This window comes from Rana temporaria, chromosome 2 (assembly GCF_905171775.1).
Source record: "Rana temporaria chromosome 2, aRanTem1.1, whole genome shotgun sequence".
In the NCBI taxonomy this organism is placed as follows: Eukaryota; Metazoa; Chordata; class Amphibia; order Anura; family Ranidae; genus Rana; species Rana temporaria.
In genome coordinates this window covers 533,142,918-533,163,685 of record NC_053490.1, presented here as the reverse complement: position 1 = coordinate 533,163,685, position 20,768 = coordinate 533,142,918, and the positions used below count along the sequence as shown (strand labels likewise).

At 48.5% G+C, this 20,768-nt stretch overlaps 1 protein-coding gene across 2 annotated transcripts in view; it reads left to right on the top strand.

The window, feature by feature from the left end:
• Positions 1-20,768, top strand: part of SIDT1 (SID1 transmembrane family member 1) — a 128,644-nt gene that overhangs the window by 85,495 nt on the left and 22,381 nt on the right. For both annotated transcript variants that reach the window (XM_040339155.1, XM_040339154.1), the window contains exons 9-18: positions 1,517-1,582; positions 4,940-5,033; positions 8,340-8,383; positions 10,985-11,056; positions 13,374-13,513; positions 13,627-13,700; positions 15,227-15,293; positions 16,207-16,280; positions 16,372-16,495; positions 20,546-20,663. In XM_040339155.1, the coding sequence (XP_040195089.1) occupies positions 1,517-1,582; positions 4,940-5,033; positions 8,340-8,383; positions 10,985-11,056; positions 13,374-13,513; positions 13,627-13,700; positions 15,227-15,293; positions 16,207-16,280; positions 16,372-16,495; positions 20,546-20,663 (873 nt within the window). The remainder of the gene's footprint in view (positions 1-1,516; positions 1,583-4,939; positions 5,034-8,339; positions 8,384-10,984; positions 11,057-13,373; positions 13,514-13,626; positions 13,701-15,226; positions 15,294-16,206; positions 16,281-16,371; positions 16,496-20,545; positions 20,664-20,768) is intronic.

Here is a 20,768-nt window from a genome sequence, read left to right as displayed (position 1 = left end):
AGTTTCCTTGGGGTGTCTACTTTCCAAAATGGGGTCATTTGGGGGGGTTTTGTACTTCCCTGCTATTTTAGCACCTCAAGAAATGAGATAGGCAGTCATAAAATAAAAGTTGTGTAAATTCCAGAAAATGTACCCTAGTTTGTAGACGCTATAATTTTTGCGAAAACCAATAAATATACGCTCATTGCGATTTTTTTTACAAAAGACATGTAGCTGAATACATTTTGGCCTAAATGTTTGACTAAAATTTAGTTTATTCGATATTTTTTACTTTTTGTTATAAGAAAAATATTTTTTTTTCAAAATTTTCGGTCCTATTCCGTTTATATCGCAAAAAATAAAAATCGCATAGGCAATCAAATACCATCAAAAGAAAGTTCTATTTGTGGGAAGAAAAGGACGCAAATTTTGTTTCGGTACAACATTGCATGACCTGCGCAATTACCAGTTAAAGCAGCGCAGTGACAAATTGTAAAAACACCTTGGGTCTTTAGACAGCGTATTGGTCCGGGGCTTAAGTGGTTAAGTCAGCAGCTACAAATACTGCAGCTGCTGACTTTTAAAATATGGACACTTACCTGTCCTGGGCGCCCGGGATGTCGGCACCTGAAGCCGATCTCTCCCTCGGCTCTCGGGTGCTGCCGCCGCCATTTTCGGTAAGGGAAAGCCTTGCGGCATCACTTACTGGTTCCCTACTGCGCATTCGGAACTCGCCCTGCGTGTCCTCACTGGTCCCGGCGGTCTTCTGGGACCCGTGTGTCTCCCAGAAGACAGCGGGGGGACGAAGGAAGTGGGGTAGATCCCCGCGGGTGGCTCGGGTATCTATGCCCGGAAGTGGGAGCAAATACCTGTATTGTACAGGTATCTGCTCCCCCCTGAAATGTGCCAAATGCGACACCGGAGGGGGGGGAGGGTTTCGAAAAGCGGAGGTTCCATTTTTGGGTACAGCTTTTTTTTTTTTTTTATACAGCTCATTAACTGCTTGCCAACCATCTGCCACAGATGTACTGCGTCAAGGCGGCTCGGCTGCGCAAATCGCCGTACCGGTACGACAATTTGTGCACTAGCATTCGCGGGCGCGCGTGCACCCGTGGAGCGTGCTCCGATTGGCCAGCAGGGGAGCCAATCGGCAGATTCGATGTCCGCCGGCCGCCTGCAACCGTTCCTCGCAGAGACAGAATGGGGATCTGCCGAAGTAAACAAGGCAGATCCCCGTTCTGTCAGGGGATGACACTGAGATCTGTCTTTCTGCTAGGCAGGAAGATGGATCTGCGTGTTACCCCCCCCATACAGTTAGTAATCACCAACAGGGAACACATTTAAAGACAGTAAAGCTGTGGAGGAAAGAGCTAGATGATGCTGGATGTGCTCCGGCCAGGAAATAAGACATGCTCTCTCTGCAGCTTCTAATGTGAGAAGCTCACAGTGTGCGGTGAAATCTCAATTTCGTTATGCATTGCGGTACATCCATACTCACACACACTTTATAATCGCTGTTTTCTTCTCTGCCGGACAGGAAATCACACCTGGAACTTGAAACGCGTGAAGCACATCGAAGTCACCGTCACTCCGTCCATTAATGGTAAGAGATGAAGCCTCCATGTTGAATGTGAGGGGCCAATGTATGACGGCTGGCACAGGGATGGTTCTGCCCACGCTCTCCGCTGAGATCGGTTGGGCCCAAGGCTGCAGAGTGCTGAATTACTTTAGGTGTCTCCTTAGAAAACATTTGTTGCACGAATGTCAGAAGCATTCGTCCAAGTTGAATGGAATGTCCTGTATTTATTCTAAAATACTTCAATGAAAAGACTATACCGCATTTTGGCCACTAGGTGGAGCAGAAGATACAGGTAGAATCTACGGAGGCTTTTTATATTAGGGCAGCAAACCCAGGCATGCGTACCGCCCCCTATAGACACGGAGGAGCTTACAGACATATTCCCTAATCACAGGCTCTGTGGGCCGGATTCAGATACCTCCGCGTATCTGTCCGGCCGGCGTAACGTATCGGAGATACGTTACGCCGCTCTAACTTTGGCCGCGAGTTCTTTATTCAGAAAGAACTTGCGCCCTTAGTTACGGCGTAAAGTATCTGTTGCAGCGTAAGGCCGCGTAATTCAAATGGGGATGTAGGGGGCGTGTTTTATTTAAATTTATGTTGACCCCGCGTTTTTTTACGTTTTTAGTTGAACGGCGCATGCGCCGTCCGTAAAATATCCCAGTGTGCATTGCTCTAAATGACGTCGTACATTGATACATTGTTGTGATCTTCCCCATGGTTTTTATGGTTGAAGTAGATGAACTTGTGTCTTTTTTTCAACCTGACTAACTATAAGGCAGACATCAGGTGACGGGTTATCAGTTTTCTGCTATAGATGACATATATTGATACATTGTTGAGATCTTCCTCATCATGAAGCACAGATCAGGTGTCAGGTTATCGGTGTTCTGTTAGAGATATATTGATGACATACATTGACGCGTTGTTGCGATCTTCCCCATCATGAAGCACAGATCAGGTGTCGGGTTATCGGTGTTCTGTTAGAGATATATTGATGACATACATTGATACATTGTTGCGATCTTCCCCATCATGAAGCACAGATCAGGTGTCGGGTTATCGGTGTTCTGTTAGAGATATATAGATGACATACATTGTTGCGATCTTCCTCATCATGAAGCAGAGATCAGGTGTCGGGCTATCAGTGTTCTGTTAGAGATATATTGATGACATACATTGACGCGTTGTTGCGATCTTCCCCATCATGAAGCACAGATCAGGTGTTGGGTTATCGGTGTTCTGTTAGAGATATATTGATGACATACATTGACGCGTTGTTGCGATCTTCCCCATCATGAAGCACAGATCAGGTGTCGGGTTATCGGTGTTCTGTTAGAGATATATAGATGACATACATTGTTGCGATCTTCCTCATCATGAAGCAGAGATCAGGTGTCGGGCTATCAGTGTTCTGTTAGAGATATATTGATGACATACATTGACGCGTTGTTGCGATCTTCCCCATCATGAAGCACAGATCAGGTGTTGGGTTATCGGTGTTCTGTTAGAGATATATTGATGACATACATTGACGCGTTGTTGCGATCTTCCCCATCATGAAGCACAGATCAGGTGTCGGGCTATCAGTGTTCTGTTAGAGATATATTGATGACATACATTGACGCGTTGTTGCGATCTTCCCCATCATGAAGCACAGATCAGGTGTCGGGTTATCGGTGTTCTGTTAGAGATATATTGATGACATACATTGACGCGTTGTTGCGATCTTCCCCATCATGAAGCACAGATCAGGTGTCGGGCTATCAGTGTTCTGTTAGAGATATATTGATGACATACATTGACGCGTTGTTGCGATCTTCCCCATCATGAAGCACAGATCAGGTGTCGGGTTATCGGTGTTCTGTTAGAGATATATTGATGACATACATTGACGCGTTGTTGCGATCTTCCCCATCATGAAGCACAGATCAGGTGTCGGGTTATCAGTGTTCTGTTAGAGATATATTGATGACATACATTGACGCGTTGTTGCGATCTTCCCCATCATGAAGCACAGATCAGGTGTCGGGCTATCAGTGTTCTGTTAGAGATATATTGATGACATACATTGACGCGTTGTTGCGATCTTCCCCATCATGAAGCACAGATCAGGTGTCGGGTTATCGGTGTTCTGTTAGAGATATATTGATGACATACATTGACGCGTTGTTGCGATCTTCCCCATCATGAAGCACAGATCAGGTGTCGGGTTATCGGTGTTCTGTTAGAGATATATTGATGACATACATTGACGCGTTGTTGCGATCTTCCCCATCATGAAGCACAGATCAGGTGTCGGGCTATCAGTGTTCTGTAAGAGATATATTGATGACATACATTGACGCGTTGTTGCGATCTTCCCCATCATGAAGCACAGATCAGGTGTCGGGCTATCAGTGTTCTGTTAGAGATATATTGATGACATACATTGACGCGTTGTTGCGATCTTCCCCATCATGAAGCACAGATCAGGTGTCGGGTTATCGGTGTTCTGTTAGAGATATATTGATGACATACATTGATGCGTTGTTGCGATCTTCCCCATCATGAAGCACAGATCAGGTGTCGGGTTATCGGTGTTCTGTTAGAGATATATTGATGACATACATTGACGCGTTGTTGCGATCTTCCCCATCATGAAGCACAGATCAGGTGTCGGGTTATCAGTGTTCTGTTAGAGATATATAGATGACATACATTGATACATTGTTGCGATCTTCCTCATCATGAAGCACAGATCAGGTGTCGGGTTATCAGTGTTCTGTTAGAGATATATTGATGACATACATTGACGCGTTGTTGCGATCTTCCCCATCATGAAGCACAGATCAGGTGTCGGGCTATCAGTGTTCTGTTAGAGATATATTGATGACATACATTGACGCGTTGTTGCGATCTTCCCCATCATGAAGCACAGATCAGGTGTCGGGTTATCGGTGTTCTGTTAGAGATATATTGATGACATACATTGAAACGTTGTTGCGATCTTCCTCATCATGAAGCACAGATCAGGTCTCATTATCAGTGTTCTGTTAGAGATATATTGATGACATACATTGAAACGTTGTTGCGATCTTCCCCATCATGAAGCACAGATCAGGTGTCGGGTTATCAGTGTCCTGCTAGAGATATATTGATGACATACATTGAAACGTTGTTGCGATCTTCCTCATCATAAAGCACAGATCAGGTCTCATTATCAGTGTTCTGTTAGAGATATATTGATGACATACATTGATACATTGTTTGCGATCTTCCTCATCATGAAGCACAGATCAGGTGTCGGGTTATCGGTGTTCTCTTATAGATGATTGTAGTAATAATGACAATTGTGTTAGTTGGTGAGGTGAGGAAACGTTCTCCTTCTTTCCCCCTCAGGCTCGGTGTATCTCCACGCCACACTGCTGTGCCTCCTCTTCTTCTTCATCTTCTATCTCGGAGCTTTCCTGGTCTTCTTCATCCACCACTTCAGGTAGGTCATTCCGTCTTCCCCATAATCGTCTCTCTTGTAAAATCACGCTGCGAAATTAAAATTTTAGGAACATTCGTTCCATTTTGTAATCGTTAGCGGGTCAGATCGGCGTTCGTTTTCCACTGCGGAGGAAACTCCAAGGGGCGGGACTGAGAACTTTTATCAAATCAACACATTTCTATCATTGTAGGAAAGTCCATTCCCCCGCTGTTTTCTCTCCATGTTGAGGCCGGGTTCGCACCATTGGGAATTTAGATGCGCATCCAATTCGTAATAGCAGAAGATTTTGACCGGCTCTCTATGGAGCCGGTTCACATATCTCCGTAGCGGGTCCGGTGCGTCTTTTGGTCCATTTCAGGTCCGAATTCAGCCTAAAATTCGGGCTGAAATCAGACCTGAAACAGCGAACCAGGATGCACCGGATTCCTGCTGTGAGCCGCATACGGCGATGGTGTGAACCCAGCCTGAAAGTTCTTCATAGCGTGAATCAGGTCATTGGATGGAGTATATATATATATATATAGGTAGATTCACAAAGAGTTAGGCCGGCTTATCTACAGATAAGCCGGCCTAACTCGGAATCTACGCCGACTTATGTTTAAGCGTATGCTCAAACAGAGATACACTTAAACATATCTAAGATACGACGGCTTGCGCCGTCCTATCTTAGATTGCAATATTTTGGATGGCCGCTAGGTGGCGCTTCCATTGCGGTCGGCGTAGAATATGTAAATGAGTTGATACGCCGATTCACAAATGTACGCCCGGCCGCCGCAGTAGATTTACGCCGTTTCCGTAAGGCATTAGCAGGCCGAAAGTTATTCCATCTATTAGGTGGAATAACAATGTTAAAGTATGGCCGCCGTTCCCGCCGCGAGATTCAAATTTTTACGTCGTTTGCGTAAGTCGTCCGCGAATCGGGATTTACGTTGTTTACGTCCACGTCGAAATCAATAGGCCCGTGCGGCGTACTTAGCCGCAATGCACCCTGGGAAATGTAGGCGCCCGGCGCATGCGCATTAAGTAAAAAACGTAAAAAACGTGAGGTCAAGCCTCATTACCATTAAACACACCCCCCTCCAAGACATTTGAATTCGGCGCCCTTACGCCCGCCCGCTTTAGGCGACGCCGCCGTATATTAGCAGGCAAGTACATTGAGAATCATGTACTTGCCTAGCTAACTTACGGCGGCGTAGCCTAAACAGGCTAAGCTACGCCGCCGCAAGTTTGCACCCATGTACCTGAATCTACCTAATAGTATTTGCTAAAATCATCAGCTCCATCTAGTGGGCACAAAGTGGTATTTTCCTGATTCACTCTTATAGGTAGATTCAGGTACATCCGTGCAAACTTGCGGCGGCGTAGCTTAGCCTGTTTAGGCTACGCCTCCGTAAGTTAGCTAGGCAAGTACATGATTCTCAATGTACTTGCCTGCTAATATACGGCGGCGTAGCCTAAAGCGGGCGGGCGTAAGGGCGCCGAATTCAAATGTGTGGAAGGGGGGCGTGTTTAATGCTAATCAGGCTTGACCTTACGTTTTTTTGTTACTGCGCATGCGCCGGGCGACTACATTTCCCAGTGTGCATTGCGGCTAAGTACGCCGCACGGGCCTATTGATTTTGACGTGGACGTAAACGACGTAAATCCCGATTCGCGGACGACTTACGCAAACGACGTAAAAATTTTGAATTTCGACGCGGGAACGGCGGCCATACTTGACATTACTATTCCACTAGAGCCTAGCTCTAACATAAGCGGCGTAAAAGTACTGCGTCGGCCGGGCGTACGTTCGTGAATCGCGTATCTCCTCATTTACATATTCTACGCCGACCGCAATGGAAGCGCCACCTAGCGGCCATCCGAAATATTGCAATCTAAGATACGACGGCGCAAGCCGTCCTATCTTAGATATGTTTAAGCGTATCTCTGTTTGAGCATACGCTTATACATAAGTCGGCGTAGATTCTGAGTTAGGTCGGCTTATCTACAGATAACCCGGCCTAACTCTTTCTGAATCTAGCTATAATTCTGTATGAATGAAGAACATAGAGAGAAAATAGACTAGTAGCATTCAACTTTGCCCTCATTCACACACATTGAATGTACATACAGTTTTGCAGGATATATCGCTCTTCAATTATACTCCTCATAATATGTACCGTTTACACTCGAGTATAAGCCGAGTTTTTCAGCCCATTCTTTTGGTGCTGAAAATGCCCCTCTCGGCTTATACTCGAGTCACCTTTTTGCGCCTGATCTCCTGGATTTGGGGACCCGGTACCGGGCAGGCCGTAGGTCCCCTGGACCCCAAACTTGGCACACATGTAGCCCCCCTCTTCCTCTACAAGTGTGCAAAGCTTGTTGTCCGGGGGAGCACCGTTTTTTTCAAAGCCGGGCACCCCTTCCATAGACTCCCATGTTAAACGGTAATTTCTCTGGTGAATTTGTGGACCCGGTACCAGCCGGTCGTAGATCCCCTGGACCCAGAACTTGGCGCATATGTAGCCTTATTTCTCTTCTACAAGGGTGCAAAATTTGTTGTCTGGGGGACCTACGGCTGGGGAGCACCGATTTTTCAAAGCCGGGCACCCCTTCCATAGACTCCCATGTTAAACGTCAGTCTAGTCATGGGCACAGTGAGGGATGGACACAGTGAGGCATGGACACAGTGAGGCAAGGGGAACAGTGAGGCAGGGGCACAGTGAGGCATGGACACAGTGAGGCAAGGGGAACAGTGAGGCATGGACACAGTGAGGCATGGGCACAGTGAGGCATGGACATGAACACAGTGAGGCATGCACATAGACACAGTGAGGCAAAGTGAGGCATGCAGATGGACACCCTAGGCTAATACTCGAGTCAATACGTTTTCCCATTTTTTGGTGGTAAAATTAGGTGCCTCGGCTTATATTCGAGTATATACAGTATATGATATGGTTTACTGACCCAAGCTGGTGTTATCCGTGGGCTCCATTGAGTTCCCTGATGAATGATTACATTATAAAAGGACTTGGTGTACTTTGTTTTTTTTCTATTCTATTTTATATCTTGTATATCATTTTTATTTCTATGCTATTTTATATCTTGTATATACATTTTTATTTCTATACTATTTTATATATTGTATACCTTTTTTTTTTTATCTCTATACTATTTTATACGTTATATACCATTTTTAATTTCTATACCATTTTATATCTTATATACCATTTTTTATTTCTATACTATCTTATATCTTGTATATCATCTTTTATTTCCATAATATTTTATATCTTGTATATCAGTCTATATTTCCCTTTCTTACAGGGGGCAGTCGAAGGGGCACGACTTGGCGGCCAGTCCGGATGAAGGTACTCCTGATTTCTGTGTAATATTAAACTGATTCTGTTAAAAAAATAAAAATAAAGCGCAGGTCCACCCAAAAGTGGAACTTCCACTTATCTGACTCCTCCCCCCCTCCGGTGCCACATTTGGCACCTTTTCGGGGAGGGAGGGTGGAGCGGACACCTGTTTTTTCTTTGCGCACTTCTGCTGTATTATTTTTTTCTACTTTGACTTTGTTTCTATATTTGAAAGCTATAATAGATTGCAGGCCCTTTTATTCCTGCATTTCGATCCTTGGCATGTCCCCAATCTCAGTTAAGTCTGTGTCAATTGCTTCTACAAATCACTGATGCTGGGGATCGACAGTGATTTATAGCCAGCGTGTTCACTTCCAGCGATATGTTGCTGCTACAAGTTAAATCAGGGGGGGTCAAACTCAATTTAATCGCAGGCCGCATCAGCAGTTTGGTTGCCTTCAAAGTGCCGGTTGTACACGGGGTGCGCTAGGTACAGAGTGCAGCATTAAGGATTACATGACATACAGTACCTGTCCACAAGAATGTGTTCAGCACGACCGCATTGCGCTGATTCTCGGCGACAGGGTGCCAACATCTCGCACTCGCTGCAATAGGAAAAGCACATTCCAGCGAGCGTGACATAGAAGCGATGGGGATCCGAGTTGGATTCCCGCCAATTCTAGATGCTGTGTTTGGTATGAATCATGAGGGGGAACTCCACGCCAAATTTTAAATAAAAAAACGGCATGGGTTCCCCTCCAGGAGCATACCAGGCCCTTAGGTCTGGTATGGATTGTAAGGAGAAGCCCCCTATGCCGAAAAAACGGCATGGGGTTCCCCCAAAGTCCATACCAGACCCGTAGTCGAGCACGCCGGCCGGTCAGGAAAGGAGTGGGGACGAGCATGCGCCCCCCCCCTCCTGAGCCGTACCAGGCCGCATGCCCTCAACATGGGTTGGGGGGGGGTGGGTGCTTTTGGGCAGGGGGGTGCCCTGCAGCTCCCCCACCTCAAAGCACCCTATCCCATGTTGATAAGGACAGGGCCTCTTCCCGACAACCCTGGCCGTTGGTTGTCGGGGTCTGTGGGCAAGGGGCTTATCGGAATCCGGGAGCCCCCTTTGTTAAGGGGGCCCCCAGATACCGGCCCCCCACCCTAGGTGAATGAGTATGGGGTACATCGTACCCCTACCCATTCACCTGGAGGAAAAGTGTCAAAAAAATAAACACACAACTCAGGTTTTTAAAATCATTTATTAGTCAGCTCCGGGGGTCTTCTTGCGACTTTTCCGCTCTCCGGGGGTCTTCTTCCGACTTCTCCGCTCTCCGGGGGTCTTCCTCTGACTTCTCCGCTCTCCGGGGGTCTTCTTCTGACTTTGGGAGTCGTCTTTTGTCTGCTTCGTTCTCTTCTTCTGCTCTCCGGTGTCGTCTCCGCGCTCCCCGGTTCTTCTCCCGCTCTCCGGCACCTTCTTCGGGGGCTGGCTGCTGCTATCTTCTTTAAAGCTCTTTTACTAGCGGCAGGCAGCCGGTCTTCCTCGTCGCCTTCTTCCCTCTTCTTTTCTTCGATGTTGACTCGACGCTCCCTCTTGCTGTAATGCTGGGTGTGCGGTGCGCAACTATTTATATAGGCTGCTTATGACGTCACAGTCCCAGCATGCTCAGGAGTATGCTATGTACAGAGTGCATAGTTCAGGAGTGCGTTACGTACAGAGTGCAGAGTTGAAGAGTGGGTTACGTACAGAGTGCAAAGTTCAGGAGTATGCTATGTACAGAGAGCAGGGTTTAAGGGTGCATTTTGCACAGTGTGCAACTGCCCTCCCCCCAAAGCTTCCTAGCATCTCTACTCTCTCCTACCTGGCCTGGCTCTAGTGCGGACCTGTGTAGGCGGCTCTGCTTCGTCTTGCAGGAAGATCGTTCTCTCGCTCAGATTCCAGAGATCTGTCCAGGCCGTGCCCCGCCATGAGTGTGTGTGTGGGGATCTGTTAGATCCGGGAGCTGCTGAGAGTAAAGCTGTCCCTTGTAAACACAGAAGGTGGGGAGCGGAAAGTGTGAGCTGGAGGCGGTGGAGTAGAGTTCCGCCACGTTCTGGCTGCAAAACTGGGCCACATGACAAGGCTGGTGGGCTGGATTCCGCCCGCAGGCCTTGTGTTTGACATACGTGAGCTAAACTAGTGCTACAGCATTGCTACAAACTGCTCTCTTTTCAGCGATTTGTAGTCATAGAGATGAATGCAGAATGATTTTCGCTGATCGCTGAATCACGAAACGCTGCATCTAGAATTTATACGAGTGAAGGTTGCCTTATAATGGTGTGGTTATGGGCAGTAGAAGGGATCTTGTTGCCACCTGATGGTCAAAAGTGGTACTACAGACCTGTTTTTCTTCGCATACGTTTGCTGTATTCTTTATTTCTGGTTTGTATTTGTTGCTATTTTATTGCATTTTTTTTTAAAGCTATTTCCTGCCTGTAGCAGATTACTGGCCCTTCTATCCCCCATACTAATCCTTGGCATGTCTCTGATCACAGTTCTTATAAAGGGGTGAAAGTTGCCTTATAATGTAGGTGGTTCTCGGCTGATTTCATGGACATTAACGGGATACATTGTGCTTGCAGGTGAAGGAACGGTGGCGGCCTCTCACCCCATCACTACCAGCACCCCAGAGGGCAGCAGCTATGGGGCTATAGGTAGGACAAGTCTTGTCACCGTCACTAATACTAAATGTGATTGCTAAATACACTTCATTGTCATTTATTTCACGCTTATCCTCTGCTCTCCTTCCCCTTCTGTCTGTCTCTTCCTATGTCGATATGTGTACCCGACCCCTCTGCTGTCCACTCTCTTATATCCTTCTCCCCCTTCTGTGTGTCTCCCCCTCTCTCTCTGTCCCTCTCCCCCTCCCCATCTGTGTGTCTTCCCCTCTCTCTCTATCCCTCTCCCCCCTCCCCATCTGTGTGTCTCCCCCTCTCTCTCTGTCCCTCTCCCCCTCCCCATCTGTGTGTCTTCCCCTCTCTCTCTATCCCTCTCCCCCCTCCACATCTGTGTGTCTCCCCCTCTCTCTCTCTGTCCCTCTCCCTCCTCCCCATCTGTGTCTCTCCCCCTCTCTCTCTGTCCCTCTCCCCCCCTCCCCATCTCTGTGTCTCCCCCTCTCTCTCTGTCCCTCTCCCCCCTCCCCATCTGTGTCTCTCCCCCTCTCTCTCTGTCCCTCTCCCCCTCCCCATCTGTGTCTCTCTCTCTCTGTCCCTCTTCCCCCATCCCCATCTGTTTGTCTCCCCCTCTCTCTCTCTCTGTCCCTCTCCCCCCTCCCCATCTGTGTGTCTCCCCCTCTCTCTCTGTCCCTCTCCCCCCCTCCCCATCTGTGTGTCTCTCCCTGTCCCTCTCCCCATCCCCATCTGTGTGTCTCTCCCCCTCTCTCTGTCCCTCTCCCCCCTCCACATCTGTGTGTCTCTCTCCCTCTCTCTCTGTCCCTCCCCCCCTCCCCATCTGTGTGTCTCTCCCCTCTCTCTCTCCCCCTCTCTCTCTCTCTCTCTCTCTCTCTCTGTCCCTCTCCCCATCTGTGTGTCTCTCCCCCTCTCTCTCTGTTCCTCTCCCCCTCCCACATTTGAATTCTTCCCTCTTTCCCTCACCTCTTCCCATCCCCTCTCTCTCTTTGTTTCTCTCTTCCCCTTTCCTCTCTCTTTCTCCTCTTTCCCATTATTCCTCTCTGCCCCCCCCCCCACCCCTTTCCACTCTCTCTTCCCTACCCTACATAATGTATCTCCTTCCCCCTTCCTATTCTCTCTGTCTTCCCCATTTCCCTTATACTCTTTGCCCCCCCCTTCCTTTCCCCACTCTTATTTATGTACAGTATTTCTCTTTCCCATCTCCCCCCCCCCCCCTTTTATCTCTTTCTTCCCACTTCCCATTCTCTCAAACCCTCTCTCTGTTCCAGTTTCATTCCCTCTCTCATTTCCTCCTCATCTTTCTTATTTTATCACCATCCTTCCCTTCTCTTCTCTCTCCTCCCCCCATTCTTTCTTTCTCTTTCTGTCTCTCTCCCTTCTTCCCGCATTCTGTTGTCTCCCGATTATCTTTCTCCCCACCTCCTCTCTCTTCCACCCCTTCCTATGTGCTCACCCCCCCCCATTCTATTTCCCTTTCTATCCCCCCCCCCCCTTCCTGCACTCTCTTACCCCCTCATTTTTCTTTCCTTCTCTCTCTCTCTCTCTCTCTCTCACTCACTCACTCACTCACACACACACACACTCTCTCTCCCCCCCCCCATTCCTCTTTTAAATCTCTCTCTCTCTTTCCTCCCCTTTCTTTCTCTTTTTCACACTCTCTCCCTCTGTCTCCCCCATTCTCTCTCTTCCCTCCCTTACCATGTGCTAATTCCCTGTACCCCATTCTGTCTCTTTTTCTATCACTCCCCCTTTTCCGCACTCTCTCTCCCTCTCATTCTTTCTTTCCTACTCTCTCTCTCTCTTCACTTTTCTTACACTCTCTCTCTTCCCCCTATTCCTTCTTTCAATTTCTCTCTCTCTCTCTCTCTCTCTCTCTCTCTCTCTCTCTCTCTCTCTCTCTCTCTCTCTCTCCCCCTTCCTTCCTTCCTTTTCTTTTCTTCCCACACTCTCGCTCCTTGTCCCCCATTCTCTTTCTCTCCTTCACGTACTCCTTCTCCCCTATTCTCTCTCTCTCTCTCTCCCGTGTTTTCTCTCTTTTTTTTTTCTTCCTTATTTCACACTCTCTCCCTCTCCCCCATTCTCTCTCTGTCCTCCTTCTCTCTCTCTCTCTCTCTCTCTCTCATTCTCTCTCCCTCTTTCTTATTTTGTCACGGTCTTTACCTCTTTTCTTCTCTCTACCTCTTGCTCTCTCCTCCTCTCCCCCATTATTTCGCTCTCTCTCTGTTCCTCCTCCAATTTTATCACTGTCTCCCCCTCTCTCCTTCTTGTCCTCTCCCCCTATATTTTCTCTCTCTCCCCACCTTTCCTTTTAACCCCTCTACTCTTCTCTCCAAAACCGTAGATGAGTCCCGCAAGAGGTCGGGAAAATCTGCTCCGCCCATCCCCCGCCCCCGAGCATATTCCGACAGCTCTGCGGATGAAGAGAGCGATTTTGATGGCATCCCAGAAATGGAGAGCGATAAAAACGTAATCCATGCCAAGGTATGTGTGATAAACACAGCAAGCGTCTTGTATTGGACGCATTAAGCCACCAGTCGCTGATTTGACAGCACACACCTGATTATCAGTCTAAATAATCCTCATCCTTGTTCCAGACCTTCCTGTATGTGTCTGACCTCGCCGTTAAAGACCGCCGAACCATCAGTAAGAAATACAAGATTTACTTCTGGTAAGTATCAAACGACTTCCAGATTATCGACCACAAATATCTGCAACAGGTGTCAGCAATTGAAGAACGCAGAGTCCTGGCATGCAGCCAGAAGGACATGCTAGGAGTTGTAGTTACTAAAAATAGAATGCTGCATATTACCCAACCTCCGATCCATGGAATCCTAAGGCACCACCAGCAAAGACCAGAGAACCAGCGGTGCAGCTACAAGCCAACCTAGTAGTGCTAAGTGCTTACCTGGTGTTGGGCAGTGCAGCCACAAGGTGGTCTAATTGGTGCTTAGTACTAACTTGTTGTTGGATGGTGCAGCCACAAGGTGGCCGAGGCGGCACTTAGTGCTTACCTGGTGTTGGGCGGTGGAGCCACAAGGTGGCCTAGTTGGCGCTTAGTGCTTACCTGGTGTTGGGCGGTGCAACCACAAGGCGGCCTAGTTGGTACTTAGTATTTGTTGTTGGATGGTGCAGCACTTAGACGGCACTTAGTGTTTATCTGGTGATGGGCAGTGCAGCCACAAGGTGGCCTAGTTGGCACTTAGTACTTACCTGGTGTCGGGTGGTGCAAACACAAGGTGGTCTAGTCGGCGCTTAGTGCTTACCTGGTGTTGGGAGGTACAGCCACAAGGTGGTCTAGTCGGCACTTAGTGCCTACCTGGTGTTGAACGGTGCAACCACAAGGTGGCCTAGTTGGTACTTAGTACTTGTTGTTGGATGGTGCAGCAACAAGGGGGCCTAGGCGGCACTTGGTGTTTACCTGGTGATGGGCGGTGCAGCTACAAGGTGGCCTAGTTGGCGCTTAGTTCTTACCTGGTGTTGGGTGGTGCAGCCACAAGGCTACCTAGTCGGTGCTTAGTGCCTACCTGGTGTTGGGCAGCGCAGCCAGAAGGTGGCCTAGTTGGTGCTTAGTACTTGTTGTTGTATGGTGCAGCCACTAGGTGGCACTTAGGGCCTACCCGGTGTTGGGCGGTGCAGCCACAAGGTGGTCTAGTCAGCGCTTAGTGCTTACCTGGTGTTGAGCGGTGCAGCCACGAGGCTGCCTAGTTGGCACTTAGTGCCTACCTGGTGTTGGGCGGCACAGCCAAAAGGTGGCCTAGTTGGTGCTTAGTACTTGTTGGACGGTGCAGCCACAAGGTAGCCTAGTGGTCTAGTCAGCACTTAGTGCTTACATGGTGTTGGGTGGTGCAACCTCAAGGCTGCCTAATTGGCACTTAGTGCCTACCTGGTGTTGGGCGGCGCAGCCACGAGGCTGCCTAATTGGCACTTAGTGCCTACCTGGTGTTGGGCGGCGCAGCCAAAAGGTGGCCTAGTTGGTGCTTAGTATTTGTTGTTGGATGGTGCATCCAAGAGGTGGCCTAGGTGGCACTTAGTACTTACCTGGTGTTGGGTGGTGCAAACACAAGGTGGTCTAGTCGGCGCTTAGTGCTTACCTGGTGTTCGGTCCCGGGACACCCCTAACATAACATGTCACGCTGCGTTTTCCTCTATAGGGATCATATACCTGTCTGACTCTGTGATATCTCTCTTCTGCAGGAACATAATCACCATCGCTGTGTTCTACGCACTGCCCGTCGTCCAGCTGGTCATCACCTACCAAACGGTACGTGTCTGAAAGAATACTTAAAGCGGGAGTTCACCCATTTATGAAATTTTTTTTTTTCTCCCATAAGGTTCCTGCTCGTTTTGTCTAGGGGAATCGGCTATTTGTAGTAAAATATGAGCTGTACTTACCCGTTTTCGAGCTGAATCTTCTTCCGTCGCTTCCGGGTATGGGTCTTCGGGAGCGGGCGTTCCTTCTTGATTGACAGCCTTCCGAGAGGCTTCCGACGGTCGCATCCATCGCGTCACTCGTAGCCGAAAGAAGCCGAACGTCGGTGCGGCTCTATACTGCGCCTGCGCACCGACGTTCGGCTTCTTTCGGAAAATCGTGACGCGATGGATGCGACCGTCGGAAGCCTCTCGGAAGACTGTCAATCAAGAAGGAACGCCCATTCCCGAAGCCCATACCCGGAAGCGACGGAGAGGATGCATCTCGTAAACGGGTAAGTACTGCACATATTTTAAAATAAATAGCCGATTCCCCTAGTAAAAACGAGCAGGAATCTAAGGGGGAAAAGTGCCCTCTAAGGGTGAACCCCCGCTTTAAGCAAACTGATACAATTGAAACTTCTATATAGTTCTGCATAGAGTTTAGAAGGGTTAGGACCTCAGGCAGGCTTTTATTGATGTCTTTGCCCCCATTGGTTAGTGATTTTCTCTCACTTCCTGTTCTGGGGACACCCAGGGCAGCTCCCATTTCTCCATCAATATACTTATGGAATGCATTAGGGGCTTGTGATGGGGTGTTCTCCTGGTGGAAGGTGAGGAGAAATCTCTCTAGTGTGCTTCAGTCACCGATAAAAGCCTTCCATAGTTCCTGGGATTTGTAGTCTTCCCCGGCTCCTGGCCATTGCTCCTGCACAGCGGGTGAATTGAACCATTATAACGGGGACATTGTGTGTTTTTTCTCCCAGGTGGTAAATGTGACCGGAAACCAAGACATCTGCTACTACAACTTCCTGTGCGCCCACCCACTTGGATTGCTCAGGTTAGTCACCCTGTGGTGGTGGCGGGGAGTCCCTTCCCTTCTTTTTATTCATATTTATTCCCTCAAACTTTATATTTTTATTTTATTTCAGCGCTTTTAACAACATTCTGAGTAACATGGGCCACGTCATGCTGGGATTCCTCTTCCTCCTGATCGTCCTGCGCAGAGATCTCCTTCACCTCAGCTTGCTGGAGGCCAAAGACGTCTATGCCCTGGTATGTTCCACAGCACCGTCATTGGGATGGCAAAGGACCGGTCTGCTCAAAAGTGGCATTTCTGTTATAGGTGGAGCCTGATGAGCTGAGTCTGGCTTCTAAGTCCTGGATGCTCCAACAGTAGAGGCGGCTCTAGGCTTTGTGAGGCCCTAAGCAAAACTTAGACACGAGGCCCCACTGACGCCCATAATGGGAAAAAGTATTACATTTTTAGTGCTTGCATGAGGAGATTGGTCCCGCACATCCGCAGGCAGTGCCATCATTTTTCTCGATGCTGGGCTCTCCCCTTCCTCAGTCAGGCAAATTAGGCGGCCGCGAGGCCCATGTGAGCACGAAGCCTTAGGTGACCGCCTAATTTGCCTAATTAAAGAGCCGCCTCTGTCCAACAGTGAGATCCCCCGGCCATAATTCCTAACTCCTGTCCACCTGGGAGTTTTGGGCGTCCTCTCACACCTCTTTGTGTCTTTGCCAATTCATTCCTAAGATTGCTAAACCCGGGGGCCCAGGCCAAAGCAGAGAGAGAGAGAAGAGGCACCCACTTTACATGCGAACAGTGCAAATGTACCCTACTGCCTGCTGCCGCTGCCCATGTAAAGTAAACAATGTGTAATCTGTGGCACCTGTCACACTATTGATATGCCCTGCTGTCTAGCATCCTTGGTTGCTAGAATGCAGGCAGCCCCCGCCACTTGGTGTCCTTAGTTATTAAGATGTAGGCAGCCCCTTCCACCTAGCATCCTTAGTTGCTCGGAAACAGGCAACTCCTGTCGTGTCTCTTAGTATCTTTGGTTGCTAGGATGCAAGTGTCCCTTGCCTCTTTAGTGTTCTTGGTAGCTAAGACACAGACAACCCCTGCTGACTAGAATCCTTGGTTGCTAGGAAACAGGCAACTCCTGTCGTGTCTCTTAGTATCTTTGGTTGCTAGGATGCAGGTGTCCCTTGCCTCTTTAGTGTTCTTGGTAGCTAGGACACAGACAACCCCTGCTGACTAGAATCCTTGGTTGCTAGGACACAGGCAACTCCTGTCGTGTCTCTTAGTATCTTTGGTTGCTAGGATGCAGGTGTCCCTTGCCTCTTTAGTGTTCTTGGTAGCTAGGACACAGACAACCCCTGCTGACTAGAATCCTTGGTTGCTAGGAAACAGGCAACTCCTGTCGTGTCTCTTAGTATCTTTGGTTGCTAGGATGCAGGCGTCCCTTGCCTCTTTAGTGTTCTTGGTAGCTAGGACACAGACAACCCCTGCTGACTAGAATTCTCAGTTGCTAGGAAACAGGCAACTCCTGTCGTGTCTCTTAGTATCTTTGGTTGCTAGGATGCAGGTGTCCCTTGCCTCTTTAGTGTTCTTGGTAGCTAGGACACAGACAACCCCTGCTGACTAGAATCCTTGGTTGCTAGGACACAGGCAACTCCTGTCGCATCTCTTAGTATCTTTGGTTGCTAGGATGCAGGCAACTCCCGTCGATATGAGTTCTTGGTTGCTGGAATGCAAACAGCCCTTGTCTTTTAGTGTCATTGGTTGCTAGGACTAAGGCAGCTTCTGCTACCTAGCATCATTGGTTGCTAGGAAACAGGCAACTCCTGTCGTGTCTCTTAGTATCTTTGGTTGCTAGGATGCAGGTGTCCCTTGCCTCTTTAGTGTTCTTGGTAGCTAGGACACAGACAATCCCTGCTGACTAGAATCCTTGGTTGCTAGGACACAGGCAACTCCCGTCGATATGAGTTCTTGGTTGCTGGAATGCAAACAGCCCTTGTCTTTTAGTGTCATTGGTTGCTAGGACTAAGGTAGCTTCTGCTACCTAGCATCCTTGGTTGCTAGGACACAGGCAACTCCTGTCGCATCTCTTAGTATCTTTGGTTGCTAGGATGCGCAAAGGACCGGTCATCCTTGGTTGCTAGGAAACAGGCAACTCCTGTCGTGTCTCTTAGTATCTTTGGTTGCTAGGATGCAGGTGTCCCTTGCCTCTTTAGTGTTCTTGGTAGCTAGGACACAGACAATCCCTGCTGACTAGAATCCTTGGTTGCTAGGACACAGGCAACTCCCGTCGATATGAGTTCTTGGTTGCTGGAATGCAAACAGCCCTTGTCTTTTAGTGTCATTGGTTGCTAGGACTAAGGTAGCTTCTGCTACCTAGCATCCTTGGTTGCTAGGACACAGGCAACTCCTGTCGCATCTCTTAGTATCTTTGGTTGCTAGGATGCAGGTGTCCCTTGTCTCTCTAGTGTTCTTGGTAGCTAGGACACAGACAACCCCTGCTGACTAGAATCCTTGGTTGCTAGGACACAGGCAACTCCTGTCGATATGAGTTCTTGGTTCCTGGAATGCAAACAGCCCTTGTCTTTTAGTGTCATTGGTTGCTAGGACTAAGGCAGCTTCTGCTACCTAGCATCCTTGGTTGCTAGGACACAGGCAACTCCTGTCGCATTTCTTAGTATCTTTGGTTGCTAGGATGCAGGTATCCCTTGCCTCTCTAGTGTCCTTGGTAGCTAGGACACAGACAACCCCTGCTGACTAGAATCCTTGGTTGCTAAGAAAACAGGCAACTCCTGTCGTGTCTCTTAGTATCTTTGGTTGCTAGGATGCAGGTGTCCCTTGCCTCTTTAGTGTCCTTGGTAGCTAGGACACAGACAACCCCTGCTGACTAGAATTCTCGGTTGCTAGGAAACAGGCAACTCCTGTCGTGTCTCTTAGTATCTTTGGTTGCTAGGATGCAGGTGTCCCTTGCCTCTTTAGTGTTCTTGGTAGCTAGGACACAGACAACCCCTGCTGACTAGAATCCTTGGTTGCTAGGACACAGGCAACTCCTGTCGTGTCTCTTAGTATCTTTGGTTGCTAGGATGCAGGTGTCCCTTGCCTCTTTAGTGTTCTTGGTAGCTAGGACACAGACAACCCCTGCTGACTAGAATCCTTGGTTGCTAGGAAACAGGCAACTCCTGTCGTGTCTCTTAGTATCTTTGGTTGCTAGGATGCAGGTGTCCCTTGCCTCTTTTGTGTTCTTGGTAGCTAGGACACAGACAACCCCTGCTGACTAGAATTCTCGGTTGCTAGGAAACAGGCAACTCCTGTCGTGTCTCTTAGTATCTTTGGTTGCTAGGATGCAGGTGTCCCTTGCCTCTTTAGTGTTCTTGGTAGCTAGGACACAGACAACCCCTGCTGACTAGAATCCTTGGTTGCTAGGATACAGGCAACTCCTGTCGCATCTCTTAGTATCTTTGGTTGCTAGGACGCAGGTGTCCCTTGCCTCTTTAGTGTTCTTGGTAGCTAAGACACAAGCAACCCCTGCTGACTAGAATCCTTGGTAGCTAGGACACAGACAACCCCTGCTGACTAGAATCCTTGGTTGCTAGGACACAGGCAACTCCTGTCGATATGAGTTCTTGGTTGCTGGAATGCAAACAGCCCTTGTCTTTTAGTGTCATTGGTTGCTAGGACTAAGGTAGCTTCTGCTACCTAGCATCCTTGGTTGCTAGGACACAGGCAACTCCTGTCGCATCTCTTAGTATCTTTGGTTGCTAGGATGCAGGTGTCCCTTGCCTCTTTAGTGTTCTTGGTAGCTAGGACACAGACAACCCCTGCTGACTATAATTCTCGGTTGCTAGGAAACAGGCAACTCCTGTCGTGTCTCTTAGTATCTTTGGTTGCTAGGATGCAGGTGTCCCTTGCCTCTTTAGTGTCCTTGGTAGCTAGGACACAGACAACCCCTGCTGACTAGAATCCTTGGTTGCTAGGACACAGGCAACTCCTGTCGATATGAGTTCTTGGTTGCTGGAATGCAAACAGCCCTTGCCTTTTTGTGTCCTTGGTTGCTAGGACTAAGGCAGCTTCTGCTACCTTGCATCCTTGGTAGGCCGGAGAGCCTCGGAAATACTCGTGGACAGCTCGGCTTTGTTTAGGTCCTACATTACAAAGTTTTACTAGATCTAAAGGAGATTGTAGAGCGATTGGAGTGTAAATGTCCAATTATGGCCAGCTCTGCACCTCTCCTCGCCTCACCTCGTTCAGATTCTCTGCATGATATCAGATGCATTTGCTGATAATTTTTCCCTTTCCAGGAATACGGCATCCCCAAGCATTTCGGCCTCTTCTACACTATGGGCATCGCTCTGACCATGGAGGGGGTACTCAGCGCTTGTTACCACGTCTGCCCCAACTATTCCAACTTCCAGTTCGGTAAGAGCCGCCATCACCGACTCACTTATTTTGTATGTTCAGGGCTTTTTGGCAAATGGATGGAGTGTGGTAAGGGTTACAATCCTGGGCAAGTTTTTATTGCTG